At 39.3% G+C, this 16,337-nt stretch overlaps 1 protein-coding gene across 3 annotated transcripts; it reads right to left on the reverse strand.

The window, feature by feature from the left end:
* Window positions 1-866: 866 nt before the first annotated feature.
* On the reverse strand, window positions 867-11,161 carry LOC107084720 (mitogen-activated protein kinase kinase kinase 14-like). Of its 3 annotated transcripts, none has more exons than XM_015374680.1 (16): window positions 11,044-11,161; window positions 6,544-6,828; window positions 6,385-6,460; window positions 6,093-6,291; window positions 5,377-5,763; window positions 5,149-5,283; window positions 4,928-5,057; window positions 4,594-4,722; window positions 3,600-3,704; window positions 3,356-3,513; window positions 3,120-3,270; window positions 1,995-2,309; window positions 1,810-1,919; window positions 1,511-1,640; window positions 1,321-1,421; window positions 867-1,231 (listed from the first exon to the last, which is right to left on the reverse strand). In XM_015374680.1, the coding sequence occupies exons 2-16, from the start codon at window positions 6,812-6,814 to the stop codon at window positions 1,007-1,009; spliced, it is 2,622 nt and encodes an 873-aa protein (XP_015230166.1). In that variant the 5' UTR covers window positions 6,815-6,828; window positions 11,044-11,161; the 3' UTR covers window positions 867-1,006. The 3 variants fall into 3 exon arrangements, with proteins under 3 accessions (XP_015230166.1, XP_015230165.1, XP_015230167.1); XM_015374679.1 differs by lacking the exon at window positions 11,044-11,161 and adding an exon at window positions 7,826-8,219; XM_015374681.1 differs by lacking the exon at window positions 11,044-11,161 and adding an exon at window positions 8,037-8,217.
* Window positions 11,162-16,337: the final 5,176 nt, after the last annotated feature.

The following is a 16,337-nucleotide window of genomic DNA, read 5'->3' on the forward strand; positions in this document are numbered from 1 at the left end:
GGAGTTTTGTCAAAAGGAGGATGGAGACACCATCAAAGTATTGAGGTCATAGAACTTAACTTTTCAGAACTTTTGTTTGTTTGATCCCAATATATTAGAATTTTCTAAATCCTCATTAAATAAGTCTAAACAGAGCACCTTTCTACTGTGAGTGTTCACCCTGAGCGGGGACACAACTTCCATGTATGACTGTAATGAGGATCTAATTTTCAACAATGTAACTAAATTTATCGGCTTCATATAACTAAAAGCTATAATTATCAATTTTCCAAAATTAATTTTGGATTGAAATACCTCCAGTCTGTGTGTAATGAATCTTGACATGGAGATAAATAAAATAGTTACCTTTTGAGAGTAACTTTCAGATGATGACAAATCTAGAACTTTTTTCTCTTTTATTCGTAAACATAATTGTAGGAGCCAATTATTTTTTGTTAATAATTAACAAAGTTTTTTGTTTTTTTGATAATCTAGCTAAGTTTATTTTACTTTATTGTTTGATATCTGTTATGAGACTATGTTTTTTGGTTATTTAGTCATGTTCCTTTGTTTTTGGTTAGTTATGATTACTTTGGGTGAATTATTTTTATAAGTAGGCTGTCAATGGTAGGACCAGCATGCATCTGTGTCTTTTTCTGTCTGTTTGCCTGAGGAGAAAATAAACTGAGAAAACTGAGTTTACTTGGAACATTTTTTCTTTTGCCTGTGTAAAATTAGTCCATAGTGCATCTGTGGCCTTTGTGGATTTCCATTTTTCTTTGTGTCATCAAAGCCACAACAATAATGATAGTTATTTGACTAAATACTCATTACTATGGAAGCACAGTCTGCTTGTAACAAATGAAAACTGTTCACACATTCTGCATGCTTGACCATGTTTATTGCATCAAAATGAAATGTAAACACCACGACACAAGGTTAAACATAATCATTCAGCTATTAAGACGTGTCAAAGTTATCAGTTTAAAAGCAGAGTTTAAAACAGAAATGGCGGGTGAATTTAAAGTCACTTCAGAACTGAGTGCATCAGTGGTATTTCAGCCAATGGTAGGTGGGGATGGCGAGTCTTTTTCTGCGCCTCCAGCACTCCATCCTTGATCCTCCACCTCCATGCGGAGCTGAAGTCAGGAGCAGGAACACAGCGGAGCTCCAGACCACATTCCAGCACCTCCTCATCGTGACCGACCTGCTGTCCGCTCTGAGTCTCCAGAGTGAACACCCGCTCTGAAATCTAGACCACAAACAATCGTTTAACTTCCCTCTTCCAACAAACAACCTTTTTTGACAAAAAAAAAAAGAGTTAAAGCTGCCAACTCCTACCTGATCACTGATGCCTGTGGCAATATGTCCAACTTTCACCCGACGTTTTTCTCTGATCTGAATTCTTCTCCCGCTGAAGTCTCTGATGCTGACATCAACTCCTGTGCAGAAAGGAAAATGCAGACATGAAGAGTTTTGCTTTATTTTTAATAGTTTGAAGTAGGAGTGAAGTTTTTGGATTTACTCTCACCTTCAAAACAGCAGGGTGGTGTTTGACCAAGCAAATCCAAACTGAAGACCTGAACATCTGGTTGGCTGTTATAGGAGAAGAAGCCGGAGCTGTAATCATCTCCAGGGCTCAGAGACCAGCGACCAGAATCCTTGGAGGAAAAAAAATACTCAGTTGAACTGATTGTGGTAAATTAAATAAGTTTCACAAAATTGATTATATATTCCATGCATATTTACAGGCTAATATGAAGCTACTCTATCAATTTAGCTGTTTACTGGCAATTTGGATGTTAAATTTGAACAATGTGTCCCAGTCACCTTTTTATCCCATAGTTCCCAGTTGCTGTAATGGTCACTATTAATACAAGACAGGAGCTGCTCCTGCATCTCAGCAGAGGGAAGCTGAGACAGACTGCTCAGGTAGAAGTCTGAAAACAAGCAGAGTTTAAGCATCAAAACAGACAAATTACAATGATAGCATCCCTGGAAGAACAAAGATTCACCTCGCTCCAGTTTGCGCAGCTCCAGCTCAGGCTCAGGCACAGCGGGGATCTTGTTCCTCTTGAAGTTTGGCTCAGGTATCAGCATTTGAGGGGCGTTCCATGACTCCCTCTTTGGCTCATTGGGGCTGATCTCCATGTCCTTCTCCACGACTTTGTTTTTTGTTCCTGTCATTTCTCTGTCGACAGACATCTTGTGTTCCTGTAGGTCTTCAAAGTCACTTAAGCTCATAATGGGCTGCGGGTTGTCAGGCGGTTTGTTAGGAACATACAGAGGATCTGTGTAGGGTCCTCGGACTGCGCTGGTTAATCCTCCAACTGCAGAAAAGGGAGGGAAAAAAAAGACACTAAAGTGAACTCTGTAATCCCCATTTTACAGATCAGATATGATCTTAAATCATTACATAAATTCTGGACATGAGCAATAAACCAATTTAGTCAGCAGGGTTTTATTCTCGTTAAGTTATAAACAAGGTGAGTTACACTGTTGAGGAAGAACAACACTATATGAGCAGCATAATGAGAGGTGATAGACGCTTTTATTCCAGGAATGCCTGTCTGTTTAGAAGTATTCCCTCTCTAACAAACCAAATCAAACTGCTGAAACCAATCATTAGTATGTCTCTCAGGTCTGTAGATGCATTTAATTGATGCATGTGTTGGAGAAGTGATGCATCTACATGTATTTTTTTATTTTGTTGTATGTATTTGTTTATTTTGTTTTTTATTGTGTGTGATACAATGTACACTTGTACCTTAATCCGTATTTATCTTGATATACTGTATATATATTGTTTATTCTTAATGCACCTTTTTCCTTCTTGTTTGTACCTTCTTTAATTACTATGCCAATATGTGACCAGTGAATTTCTCCGCTGTGAGATCAATAAAGCTCATCTAATCTAATCTAATCTAATTGTATAGCGAAAGTAGTTCCAGAAGAACGGAGAAGTAAAGCCCTGTAAAATCCGCCTAGGAATTAACAGTAAGGTCAGTTATGTTTCTTTCCATTCACATTAGTCTGACTATAAGGTTATTTGAGTGTTTCACCTCCAAGAGCAAATCAGTTTTGACTTAAATTCTTTCAACAAAACCAAAAGGAAAGCATAAATAAATCATTTTCTTTACCTTCTTTCAGAGCTCTGTTGGTTTTTTCCCTGAGCTGAGATGCAGATAATCTCTTGACTGGATCCTTCTGGAGTCCAGCCTTCAAAACTTCAGCTGTGAGAGGGCTGCAGTCCTGCGGGATCTCTCTGACTGGCGGAGGCTCATTTGCAATCTGAGTACATGAGAAAAGCAAAGTTAGTTAAGCTTTGATGAAGAGCTAGAAGAGCTGATTTAAAGTAGGTGTGAGCGAGCAGCACCTTCAGGTAGAGTCTACAGGTGTAGTATCTGGTCCACGGCTGACACCCGTTCAGCATGTGGAGCAACATGCAGCAGCTGCTCCACACATCTGCTTTGGCTCCACGTGGTTCTCCTTTTACAATCTCAGGGGCCATATGAGTCTCTGTGCCCTTCAGATCTGTTATTAGTTGGAAGAGAGTAATTAGTGTGATTGGATGAACCACATATTCCAGAGCTTGCTGGCTAAAGCCGCGCAGTGTTTACCTCTGGAACCGCTGAGGCCCAGGCCCTGGTGGTCAAGCTTCTCTGCATGTCCAAAGTCACACAGGAAGGCGTCTTTCCCATCTTCTGACAGCAACACGTTGTCAGCTGTGAGAAACAAGCAGAGAACTGAATCTTTTTGCAGCTTAATGATCCTGCAGAAGGTTTGTTGAGCCGAAATAATCATCTGAAGGGACATAAAATGAAACTCATGAATGTGGGAACAAAGCTGGAGCTGCTGTAGCTCTCGATTTTACTGTAGTTGAACACTAGATGGCGCCTAAGCTTTAAAAAAAAAATGCTCTTGCTGTTCTGCTTTGATTCAACCCACCCCCACCCTTCAAGTTCTGATTTTCAGTTTCCTCCTTTTCTTCAAACTTTTCATACCTTTAGGCTTCCTTCTCACTTTCTATACTTGTCCTTTTTTTTTCACTCTAAACTTCTCTCTGCTTCCTGCTCCTTTACCCATCCCCCTTCTGCTTCGTTGTCTTCCTTCTGCTCTGTCCTCATCCAGCGCACATGCGCCGTTACTCAAAGATGGCCCTGACTCACTGTGGGAAATTCCCAGCCCGTCAGCAGTACACAGGTGCCTCTAGATCAAATCTGTCCTGTAGCTATGACACTGGTGTTCCACATAAATAGACAAACACAACTTCTTCAGAGGAATAGAAGAAAGTTTTTCTACACGTTCTGTATATTTTCCACTTGATATTGTAAACAGTGAGAGTGTTCATATTCAGTCGCTAATAGTCCTTGGAGTTTATTCTTGAATTTTATGTGAGGATTTGATCATAAAGTTATAAGAAAAACAAATAATATTTCAGCTTTAGGATTTTTTTCTTAGTTTTGTTGTTCTCTCAAAACCTCAGTTTATAAAACACCCAAACATTAAACCTAATCTCACTTCCTTTTTTCTGTGTGTCAAGGGAGAAAATCGGTTTTCTCTCTCGCTTTATAACAGTTTCCCCCCTCAACTTAGGCTTATTAACATACATACCTTTAATATCTAAATGTGCTACTTTCTTCTTTTTGAGGTATTCCAGGGCGGCCAAAACCTGAGAGTGGTAGTGAAGACTCAAATCCTCTGGCAGTCTGCCTCGCTCCATTATCAGCTGGCCCAGGGAGCCTGACATAACAGACAGAATCACAGCCTCGTTAAAAAATAAAAATACTTGATTGAAGAGTTTTTAATGTTGATTTCTCATAAACAAAAAGTTTGTCAGCTGGAACTGACAGAGTTATCCATATGGACAATCTCATTTAATTTATATCCTACTTTCAGTAAAGTTTAACACCAGCCAACAGGAAAAAAAATAAAAACAGATGTTCACCTGATTTTTCTTCCATTAAAAGGACAACGTTTGGTCCCTCTCTGATCACTCCAAAGAGCTCAGTGATATAAGGAGATCTGACGGTACTCCACGTACCCACCTCCTCACTCCTGAATCTCTTCAGGGCAATCTGTTAAAAAAAGGAGACAGAATGAAATTCTGAGGGTCACACTTTTAAAGCAGGCAGCCGACAAATAAGTTGCCAAAATAAGCTTGTTTACCTTTTTGGCTGCAAATCTGAATCCCGTATTGACATCCTGAGCGCTGTGAACCTCGCCAAAGGAGCCGTCCTTGATAAAACGGGACAGGGTGTATTCACTCCCTTCTTTATATTCAGAGTCCACGGGTTGAATTTTCTTTTTTTTAAATAAAAAGACAGAAGTTAATTTTGCACAAACTAAAAAAAAACTGCAGTTTTTTTTTTTTATACAAGATAGATAATAACATACTTCATTGTAAAAGATAATTCCTTCGTTGCATTTTAAATCAGCTGTTGAAAGCTCTTCCTCGTTCTCTCTAGCCTCGTTTTCCACCTCACTGAAAAATGGCCACACGTAACAAGGATCAGCCTGGCTGACGACGCCTCTTAGTCCTGCAAGGGCCAGGGAGCAATCTCCCAGACTGCTGAGGGAATCGGAGCTGATGTGCTGCTCGCATGGCTGGAAGCTGGGGCGGTAGGCAAAGACCGGGGCCCAGTTCAGAGGAGAGCAACTTGAGCCGGTGGGGTAGTTCTGTCTGTCCGTGAGAGGGTGGCCGTACTCCTGCTCCACCAAGCTTTCAACGCTGCTACAGCGGGATGAACTGAAGTCGCTTAATTCACTGACAGAGAATTCCTCCTATAGAGAGACAAGCAAAATTAAAAAAAAATTTTAACAAACACGTAGAAACTTTCAACTAAAGGTACCAACATTCAGACGCCTTGAAGCTATTTAGTATATTTGGGGCAAAGTCTATGTAATCAAAGAGTTTACATGTTCACATTATCTAATCATTGCTAGGTTACATTTAATTTGATTATTGCTTACTCTAAGTATGACCTAATTTATGGTTGGAGTAATCAGAAAAGGTCGATGACACAGCAGTGTCTTAATGAGACATGGTCTAAGTTCAGCTTTTAGACAGGATGCTGTTATGCTAACGTCTGGGTAGGAAAAGCAGTTCTTACCTGGATAAGGCCGCTCTCTTGTTCAGGGACGCCTGAGGGAATTCGATGTCGCCGCCGCTGTTTCTCCTTTCCCTTCCCTGGCTTTTTTCTCTTCCCTTTGCTCTTTGTCCTCCTCTGGCTCTTCTTCTCCAGCGGGTTATGTGCCTCCTGGATGGAGGCTGAAATGGGGCATGCCACATGGTTGTGGTCTGAAGAAGGGCTAAGCAATACAAATTTGGGTTATTTTAAATCATTGCAAACACCAACATAAGAGGAAAACATGTTATATGCACTGGAGGATGTAATGACACACCTGGTGAAACAATTCGGGAAGGCGACAAATCTTTTAGAACAAGAGGGGCTGAATTCCTGGGAATCCTGGGTTTCACCTGCAGCAAAAGTTGATGTTAAACAGATTCCCAGCCCATTCATCAATACAGAACGTTTTATCCTTATAAATATTCATAATTACATTCAGCCTGGGCGATGATAGTTGAGCTCTTAATGGGCATTTCTCCCACTTGCTCTGCCGTTCCACGTGTCAGGAGTTTATTGAAATAAGGGTTTTTCTTAATCCATCCTTCCTCCTGCATGTAACCCACTTTGCTTTCCTTCCCCTCATCTTCCTCTTCTTCCGCCTCCTGCTCCTTGCTGGAGCTGGGCGGATAGGACCCCTTCAGCTCGCCTTTGGGGGAACCGGAGAATGGAGCGGTTGAATTGAAAGGCCTCTGCCTCACCGCCATTTCATCTGATAGATCTGGAAAGAGAGATTATTTGGTCTAATTATTATCTTTTGTTTTGGACAATGTATCCACGTCTAAGTTTTACCGATAGATTAAAGTTCAATTCCATTACAGAGTTTTTTAAATTTAATTTATGGACAGATTCTCTTAAAAAAAAAAAACTTAGCTTCTCATCTGATTTGAACCATTTTTAATTGAATTAGTAATAGTTTCTATACAAAAGGTGTTTTTTTTCAAAGAATTTGCAGCATTTGGTATACATTCCCACTAATGCTGCCATTAGCAATGGGTGAATTTCTTTGCAGTGTGTTTGTAGATGGTTATTAGCAGGTATTTTACGAATGAAAGACAAAAAAAAAAAAAAACCTAATAAACACATTGTAAAAGCTCCTTCGTATTCCTAAATGGCATTTTGCTGATGGTAAAAAGAACTGATACAAATTCGCTTTACAAAAACAGCAAATCCAAACAAGCAGAAAGGTTAATAAAACTGCCAAGATAAAAGTGCAAAGGTGTCTTATTACAGCACTCTTTTTATAACCCATTTATTGGTTGACGTATTGAATTAAGCAATCCATGCACCCCCACCAAAAAAAAAAAAAAAAACTCTTAACATCAAGTTGAACTGAAACTTTGAAAGTCTGCAGTCAGTAGACAACACAGGAAACTAACCCCATGTTTGACAGTTGCAACAATTTCATGAAAATCACCCCCTCTTTAAAAACAAATATATAAGGCGATACCAACATAGAGTTGCAACGTGAAACAAATCGGTTTAAACAATGTGTGTATGTCTAAGCCCTGCCGAAAATGAGCTAAAGAAGCAGTTACAGCTTATTGCATCACTGCATTCCTTGATCATAAAGATTAACACCAACAATCTCATTTCAAACAAGCAGAACCACCTTCATACTTTTTTTTATTATGCCGGCATAACTTAAGTGCTAAAGCCTTCCTACAAGCAAACTACCGTACAACTTCAAATAAGTCTGAACAAATTTTGCATATTACCTTTCCTGCCGACTTCATGCACTGAAGGATCTTTTAGAACAATGCGGTTCAAATGTTACTTCCGTATAACATCGCTGCACCACCACACCCCGATTTCACAGAAAGGAAATTGAAAAACAAAAACGGCTATAAACCACCACAAAAACAACTCTGTGTGCAGAAGGCCCAGTGCTGAAAGCACGTATCGACAGAAACTAGTCCTGACTGCTACCTCTCTCGGGGTCTGCTCTGAATAACCTCAGCGACTTTAACTAAGTGCTTTGTTTGCCTTCCTTATCCTCCATGGTCTTCAACATTGCCTCGCAGCTTAGCCTCTGCAGCTTGGCTCTTAACTTTGTTTGATGCTGGCAGACTGCCAAAGAGGGGAGGAGCTGGCTGACATGACTTATGGGAAATGGATCGACACTTCCCCATATTCCCTCCCCTCCTTCTTCTCGCTCCAGTGCAGCTACTTTAGTTCCTGTATCCTTCAACTCTGAAAGATTACAGGATAACCTGTGATAAAAGCTCTGGTTATGATTTAACTGCATGAGCGGAATGCCAGCTTTTAATTCATTCCAACTGGTCATTATGCAAGATTACCGTCCCACATAAAATAAAGGGCTTCCATTAGAAATTTGAATAACAAGTTCTAATAAAAAGCCGAATTATAGGACAAACAAGTTGTTTGCCAAGTAAATACGAGGCAGTGTATAAATGTCACATTTCTTTGCATCTGACTCATGTGTTGGGATGAGTTTCTGTGACTCATCACAGACATCCTGAAATGTGAAGAGATTTTTGACCTTTCATGTAAGCAGAGGTTGCTGATGCCGACTCTTTCGCACCACTATACCTTCTGCATTGCACTTAATTAAAAACATAGTTTTTCCACAAATCAGGAAAAAAAAAACATGACAGTGAGATTATTGAATATTTTGATTGCTTTTTCATCTTCATTTTTTTTTTTAGGAAGTTGTCGGCAACATCCGAAATTTGAAATGAGCATATATGAGCTGTGCGCTTTATCGATTTGACACAATCTCACTTTCTTTCCTTTTAAGAAGCAAAACAACTTACTCACTTCAAAACCACTACTGCACACAGGAAATTCAGAATACCGCTTGCTTCGGCTGCACGCAATGAACAAAGAAACAAACAAAAAAAATGAATGCAAGTTGCATGATGCCTTGATAAGAAACACTACAGCAGTATAGAAAATTTGTCAAGGTTCTGAACAGGGTTTGATTAAATAAGGATCTGCCTTGGCAGCTCTAGAGACAGACTGCAAAAGTTCAAGAGTCAAAACACAAAGAAGCATCCAACCATAACATTATGGCAAATCAACTAATAGGTCAGTAAATTTTTTTTCTTTTTTTTTTTTAACCAATTTTACTTCGTTATTACTCTATTTCTATTTCATATTGAGTTTTTTTTTCTATTTTCTGTTCAATTTCATATGTAGAATTTCATTAAAACTTTTGTTTTTCGGTTTCTTTTTCCGATGCATTTTCGTCTCAGGTAACAGCAATGCTCCTTATGCATATAGCGACAGGTGTCACTAGTTATTTTTTTAATCAGCAATTGCCTGCTTCTGCTGCAACATTTCTAATTGAAGGGCTAATGAGTTTTAGAGCATAAATCTACAATAGAGATTTTGTAACTTTGTAGCAGACATAGTTGTTTGAATAGTTATGTTGGGTGACAACACAATAGATGGTGCTGAATAAAGCTGAGTAAATAACAAAACAGACCCATAATTTGGAAATATATTGAATCTTTTAGGCTGCAGCCTTCTTCGCCACAGCAAATTCAGCAAATATCCAACACTTTGCAGAGTTTGAATGCACTTTAGACTTCTACCACAGCACTACAGATGGACTATGATTTGACCAAGAAAAAATATGTAAACAACAAATTAGACCGGGGGTCTTAAACATTTTCCAGGCCAAGGACCCCCAAACTAATGGCGAGATGGTTGCCGTAAGAAGGTTCTGGGTTCGATTCCCGGCCCGGGGGCTTTCTGCATGGGTTTGCATGTTCTCCCTGAGCATGTGTTGGTTCTCTCTGGGTACTTGAGCTTCCTCCCACAGTCCAAAAACATGACTTTTAGGTTTATTGGCTTCTTTAAAGTCTCCTTAGGTGTGAGTGAATGGTTGTATGTCCTGTTTATCTCTGTGTTGCCCTGCAATGGACTGGCGACCTATCCAGGTTGTAACCCGCCTCTCACCCATTGACAGCTGGAGATAGGCACCAGCACCCCTCGCGACCCCAATTGGGACAAGCCTTGCAGATAATGGATGGATGGACTCCTGGTTGATGGGACAGGTGTTGTGAATGAAATGGTGCCCAGCTTGAAAGAGCTCCTGTGTGTCGCTGAATGTGTGCATTGATGACTTTATCTGTTTTACTAGTGTGTTGAATTCATGTTAATGTGTATTTAAAGACATTCAATTAGTAGAAAAATACTTTTAAAAAAGTCTAATCAAAAACTTTTGAGACCCCCATGCAGTACCTCTGTGGTCCCCCTAGGGGTCGCGGACCCCCTGTTGTCGAATTGGTCAGTAGATGTTAAGAAATTCTGATATAATAGAAAAATAGTAATGTATTCTTAGCTTTACGAGAGCAGTTAATGTTAAACAGCAATACGAAAACAAATAAAAAGCCTAAATTAATAAATATAAATAAATATCAATGTTTTACCCCGCATGCTGTGTAATAAAATAGGTAATTAAAGATTAAAATACATTTCTTAATCTGCTTCGTTTGCTTAGCTTAACTTTTTTAGCATTAATTTGTTTTACAAATACCCCTTCAGGACGACATTAGGAGCAGCTGTTTCATGAGAAAACATCGGCCTCAGATGGGCGTGAGATTTTTCCAACACTCAAGACAGCGATATTTTAACCGAGCTCAAACAATGACGGAGTTTACCATTTAATATGACTATAAACAGATAAAACCATCACAATATACATACAATTATTCATTTATTGATGAAAAATCATACATGCATGCTGCACTGATTACAACCAGATAACAGATAACTTCCCTGTTGCCTCCTCAGCGCCATTTTATAAGCATCTTAGCCAAAGTACTTTTTCTTGTTTGTCGAAAGACCACGTATTAGAAAGACGTTATAGAGCCGTAATAAGACAACAATAAACAAAAAAGTTGTTAAGAGGTAAAGCTGGTAAGGTTACCGACCTTTAGAAGATTAAAACCATAAATGAACTCACCGTTACCAGCTCTAAAGGCGTCGGCTGGTTGTCGGCATTTGAGTCGATTTGGAGGCTGGAGGAAGCAGCAGCTTCTTCTTAGATTTTCAAAGTAAAATCCCTCTTTTTTTCAACGTTTATTTTATGTTATTTTACACAATCTTTTAAAAACAAATGTGCTGATGTTATAAGAGTATTTAAGTGGTGTATTTTCAATTTGTCTTGTTTTCTATAGATAAGCGCGCACGCTTGCTCAAGTGAAATATTGGTGGTTTTAATCTGAAAGTAAAGCCTCAGCAGAGTGCCGGTTTTAGGCACAGTATAAAAGCTGACGCTTCTAGGCTCAAGCAGCACATTTAGGAAGTGAAATGTCTTTGCAAACCGGTTGTTCTCGTTTAACAAACGTCAGTGTGTTTTTTCGGAACTCATTATATATATATATATATATATATATATATATATATATATATATATATATATATATTTATTATGTTTTACGTTTTAAATAACCCGCAACCTTTGCTGCAAGGCTTTAATATGAAACATTAAATATATACAGTGGGGGAAATAAGTATTTGACCCCCTACCAAACAGCAAGTATTCTGGCTCCTACAAGCCAGTTAGTCTTTCTTTAAGACACAGCCCCAATCCCAACCAATTATCTACATCAAATACACCTGCCTCACGTCGTTACCTGTATAAAAGACACCTGTCAACACCCAAACAACCAGCATCAAACATCACCACCATGGGCAAGACCAAAGAGCTTTCTATGGACATCAGGGACAAAATTGTTGATGTGCACAAGGCTGGAATGGGCTACAAGAGAATCAGAAAGCAACTTGGAGAGAAAAGATAAACTGTCGGTGCAGTTATCAGGAAATGGAAGAAGCACCACACCACCGCCAACCTCCCTTGGTCTCGGCCTCCACACAAGATCTCGCCTCGTGGTATGTCCCTGATCATGCGAACGGTGAGGAATCATCCCAAAACCACGAGGGGGGAACTGATGAATCAACTGAAGGCAGCTGGGACCACAGTTACAAAAGAAACGGTTGGTAACACACTACGCCGTCATGGATTGAAATCCTGCAGTGCACGCAAGGTCCCCCTGCTCAAGAAGCGACATGTACAGGCCTGCATAAAGTTTGCCATTCACCACCTGGACGACTCAGAAGAGGCCTGGAAGAAGGTGATGTGGTCAGATGAGACCAAAATAGAACTTTTTGGCCTCAACTCAACTCGTCGTGTTTGGAGGGCAAAGAACACCGAGTACAACCCAAAGAACACCATCCCCAGCGTCAAGCATGGTGGTGGCAACATCATGCCTTGGGGGTGCTTTTCAGCCAAGGGGACGGGACAACTCCATCATATTGAGGGGAGGATGGACGGGGCCATGTATCGTGGAATTCTGGACCAACATCTCCTTCCCTCAGTGAGAGAGTTGAAGATGGGTCGAGGATGGGTGTTTCAGCACGACATTGACCCTAAGCACACTGCCAAAGCAACAAAAAAGTGGCTGAAGAAGAAGCACATCAAGGTTCTGGAGTGGCCTAGCCAGTCTCCAGACCTGAATCCAATTGAAAATCTTTGGAGAGAACTTAAAATTCGAGTTGCCAGGTAAAAACTCGGAACCTGAATGATTTGGAGGCTGTCTGCAGGTAGAAGTGGGCCAACATCACTGCCGAAATGTGCACAAACCTTGTCACCAACTATAAAAACCATTTGACATCTGTGCTGGCTAATAATGGCTTTTCTACAAAATATTAACATGCTGTTTGTCCAAGGGGTCAAATACTTGTTTTTCCTCATCAGATGGTTATCAATTTTAATAAATTCATATGATGTGATTTTCTGGAATTTTCTTTGGGATTCTGTCTCTCACTGTTAGAATGTACATATGATTAAAATTATGGATTGTTGCATTCTTTGTAAGTGGGCAAACCTGCAAAATCCACAAGGGGTCAAATACTTATTTCCCCCACTATATATATATATATATATATATATATATATATATATATATATATATATATATATATATATATATTTAATGTTTTACATTAAAGCCTTGCTGCAATAAGGTTGTGGGTTCGATTCCCGGACTGGGGTCTTTCTGCAAGAAGTTTGCATGTTCTCCTTGAGCATGCACCGCTTCCTCCCACAGTCCAAAAACATGACTGTTAGGTTAAATGGCTTCTCCAAATTCTCCTTAGGTGTGAGTGAATGGTTGTTTGTCTCTGTGTTGCCTTGCAATGGACTGGGAACCTGTCCAGGGTGTACCCCGCCATTTGCACGTAGACAGCTGGAGATAGGCACCAGCACCCCTCGCAACCCCACTTGGGATAATGCGTGTCAGAAAATGGATGAATATTTTACAACAATAATATCTTCTAGTGAATTTGAGTTTGGTCTTTAATCCAATTAGTGCTGGATATTTAGTAATGAAATAATGAATCCACATTCTGATTGAGTTAGAGAATTGAATAAAGCTGTTTCAGTATAAATCAAATTCAATGTAGATAAATAATTTATTGGATAATTACCAAGCTCTACCTCAGGTATACTTGAGCTTGACAGAGTTCTTCAGTTTGCATAATGAATAATAAATATAATGGAGAACTATTTGAGTGAAAACCATGCTTTAAATCTGAAACTCTGCAGCCTTTCTGTTGAGTACATGAGTTTTTGCAACCGTTTGGACGGTCAAGAGCATCCACGTTGGTGACCCCTGGTCTAGAGTAATGTGCCCTGCAATCTCTGCTCTGTGGACATTAGATCAGTGCAGCTGTTGATCTTTGCCACAGTTTTACCTTTGCCCTTTTTAATAGAAATGCATGGACCTTTAAGTTACTGGTCGTTTTCCAGACATTCATTCACCTTTTTTACTTTTTACCTATTCACTTACAGTATGGAGCACTGCATCTACTACAACATCTATGCTGATAACATGCAGCTCTATATGTGCTATCACGTGACGTGACCATAGTCCACCACAGTCAAAAAAAGTAAAGTATATAAAAACTATCCATTAGTGGATCGGTCTAAATTTCCTAAAGACAAACTCAGAAAACACAGAAGACTGTTTTCAGTCCAGAAATGTTGTGTTCGTTTGATTGTTTTATTGATTTATTTTTATAAGACATTATGATGAATGTGAACTTTGATAACAAAATAAAATCTATCAAAGCATCAGTCCACCACTAATTTAAAAAAAGGGTTTTAATAGATCGTTTCAAATGACAGGAAGACACAGAAAATAAAAGGGATTCATAAGTTTATTTTCAGTAGGTTAAATTATTCCGACATATCAGGCAGGTGCCTCTGTCCAAAATGGTGCAGTTGGAGTCCTGACCAACAGCAAGATACTGGATCGCACTAAACCAACCTTACTTCCTGTTAGTGAAATAGTAGAATTTAAAATCATGTTGATGGTCTTTAAGGCACTAAGTGGTTTATTCTACATGTATAAACATGTAGAACCCCCAGGCCACCAGAGACCTCCTCACTCAGAGGTGCAGAAACTATATTGACTCTTTAAAAAAAAGGGGAAATCAGAAGTCCTCATCATAAAGCTTCATTGCAATGCTTGCTTTAGATCTGGTTATTTTAACCCTTTTGTCATTAAAGTATTACCTGCAGTGCATTTTCCACCAATATTAGCTATATTTTACATCCCTATTCGTAGGTGGCTTTCGTTGAAATTGAAGAATACAGAAACCAATAAATAGATTTACTATTTATGAAAATGATACAAGGCTTTTTGGTTTGAAGTCTTGCAATAACAAAAACACTAATAAAAATATATTTGTAAATGAAAAGCAATGTAATGGCATTGATTTGACACAAGATGGAGTCATTATACAAGCATTTATTTGGATTCTTTGTTTAATTTGTATAGTATACATTTCTTAAACTTTATGAGTCTGGTAAAAAATGTTTTTTGTATATTTCTGTCTTAATGAATTTGCATAATTACAGACACCTGACATTAAACTATTACGGTCTGTTTGTAGATTTAAAACTGCATTTGATTGTAGTATTGTCACATCTTGAAAGAGTATTGATTAAAACTATTCTACCAGCTAAAAAACTTTGGACTTGTTATACACAAATGTCCACGATTTACAGTTATCTAAGTTAAGACCTCCTCTGGTGAAATCAAATCACAATATTGTTTTCCTCTGTTCAGAGTGTAAGCCATTTTATAACAAACTGCATAGATCTTTGAGAAGATGGTCACAGGAAGCTGAGGAAGCCCTGCAAGGTTGTTTTAAGGCTAAATAATCAGATACACTGTGTCAGCTACATGGAGAGGACATCAATTCAACTGTGAGACTACATAAACTTCTCTGTAGACAACAAGATCCTCACCTGAACAGTGGGCACAGAAGTGCTTGTCCTTCCTGCGAAGGATGACTAGAGCCCAACTGCCCCTGCCCATCCACACGACCTTCTACAGAAGCAGCATAGAGAGTGTTCTGACCAGCTGTCACACTGTGTGGTGTGGAGGCTGCAGCGCCTCAGACTGGAAGAAGAAAATAATGGTGAGAACAACAGCGAAGATCATCGGGGCTCCTCTCCTCTTCATAAAAGAAATTTCATCCCAGCGCTGCGTGTCCCCTGTATCCTCATCTGTGACCCCTCACACCCCCACCATGAACTGTTCTCCCTGCTGCCCTCTGGGAAGAGGTTATGCAGCATTTGCTGCAAAACCAGCATGTTCTGCAACAGCTTTTTACCCGCTACAATCAGCCTGTTGAACTCTAATCTGATTCTGCCTCACATTATTTTGCATAAGAATATTGCAGAACTTTTACAATCCTTTTAAATAGGACACAACTCAATGTTTTATACTGCCTTTTCCACCATTTTTTTGCACTGCACTAAACAAAAAATAAAGTTTAAGTCTAAGTCAGTGAGATGCTTCTCCATTAGTAAACCCTGGTTCACCAATGATCAGAAAGAACTCCTAAACAAAAAAATTATTACAATTCTCTTACAAGGAATTATTGAGGAATATTCAGAGGTGATTTTCAATCAAGATACATATAAGAAGGCAAAGGGGCATGCAGGAAAAAGCTAAAATGCAAGCTCCAGTTGAGCAATATCAGAGATGTGTTATCAGGGATGAAGATGATCACAGGCTTCAAACAGAAGGGTGATCAGAAAGATGGAAGTCTGGACAGAGACTGTTAATGAACTGAATAGATTCTTCAATAGGCTGAGCTCAAAAAAAGCTCTGCAATCCTTCTCTTCTTCCCACAATCCAAAGGACAGATTACTCCCTCCTTTGACTTAAAGCTTTCTTCTTA

Source organism: Cyprinodon variegatus, unplaced genomic scaffold (genome assembly GCF_000732505.1).
Source record: "Cyprinodon variegatus isolate N-32 unplaced genomic scaffold, C_variegatus-1.0 Scaffold108, whole genome shotgun sequence".
In the NCBI taxonomy this organism is placed as follows: Eukaryota; Metazoa; Chordata; class Actinopteri; order Cyprinodontiformes; family Cyprinodontidae; genus Cyprinodon; species Cyprinodon variegatus.

Bases quoted from the DNA above. Each gene is read 5' to 3' on its own strand.
- LOC107084720 (XM_015374680.1), bottom strand. From the start codon at position 6,814: ATGGCGGTGAGGCAGAGGCCTTTCAATTCAACCGCTCCATTCTCCGGT. The intron at 3,705-4,593 runs GTATGTATGTTA...TGTTTCTCACAG, and splicing joins AGCACATTTAGATATTAAAG to CTGACAACGTGTTGCTGTCA. The intron at 1,232-1,320 runs GTAGGAGTTGGC...TTTGTGGTCTAG, and splicing joins CCACAGGCATCAGTGATCAG to ATTTCAGAGCGGGTGTTCAC.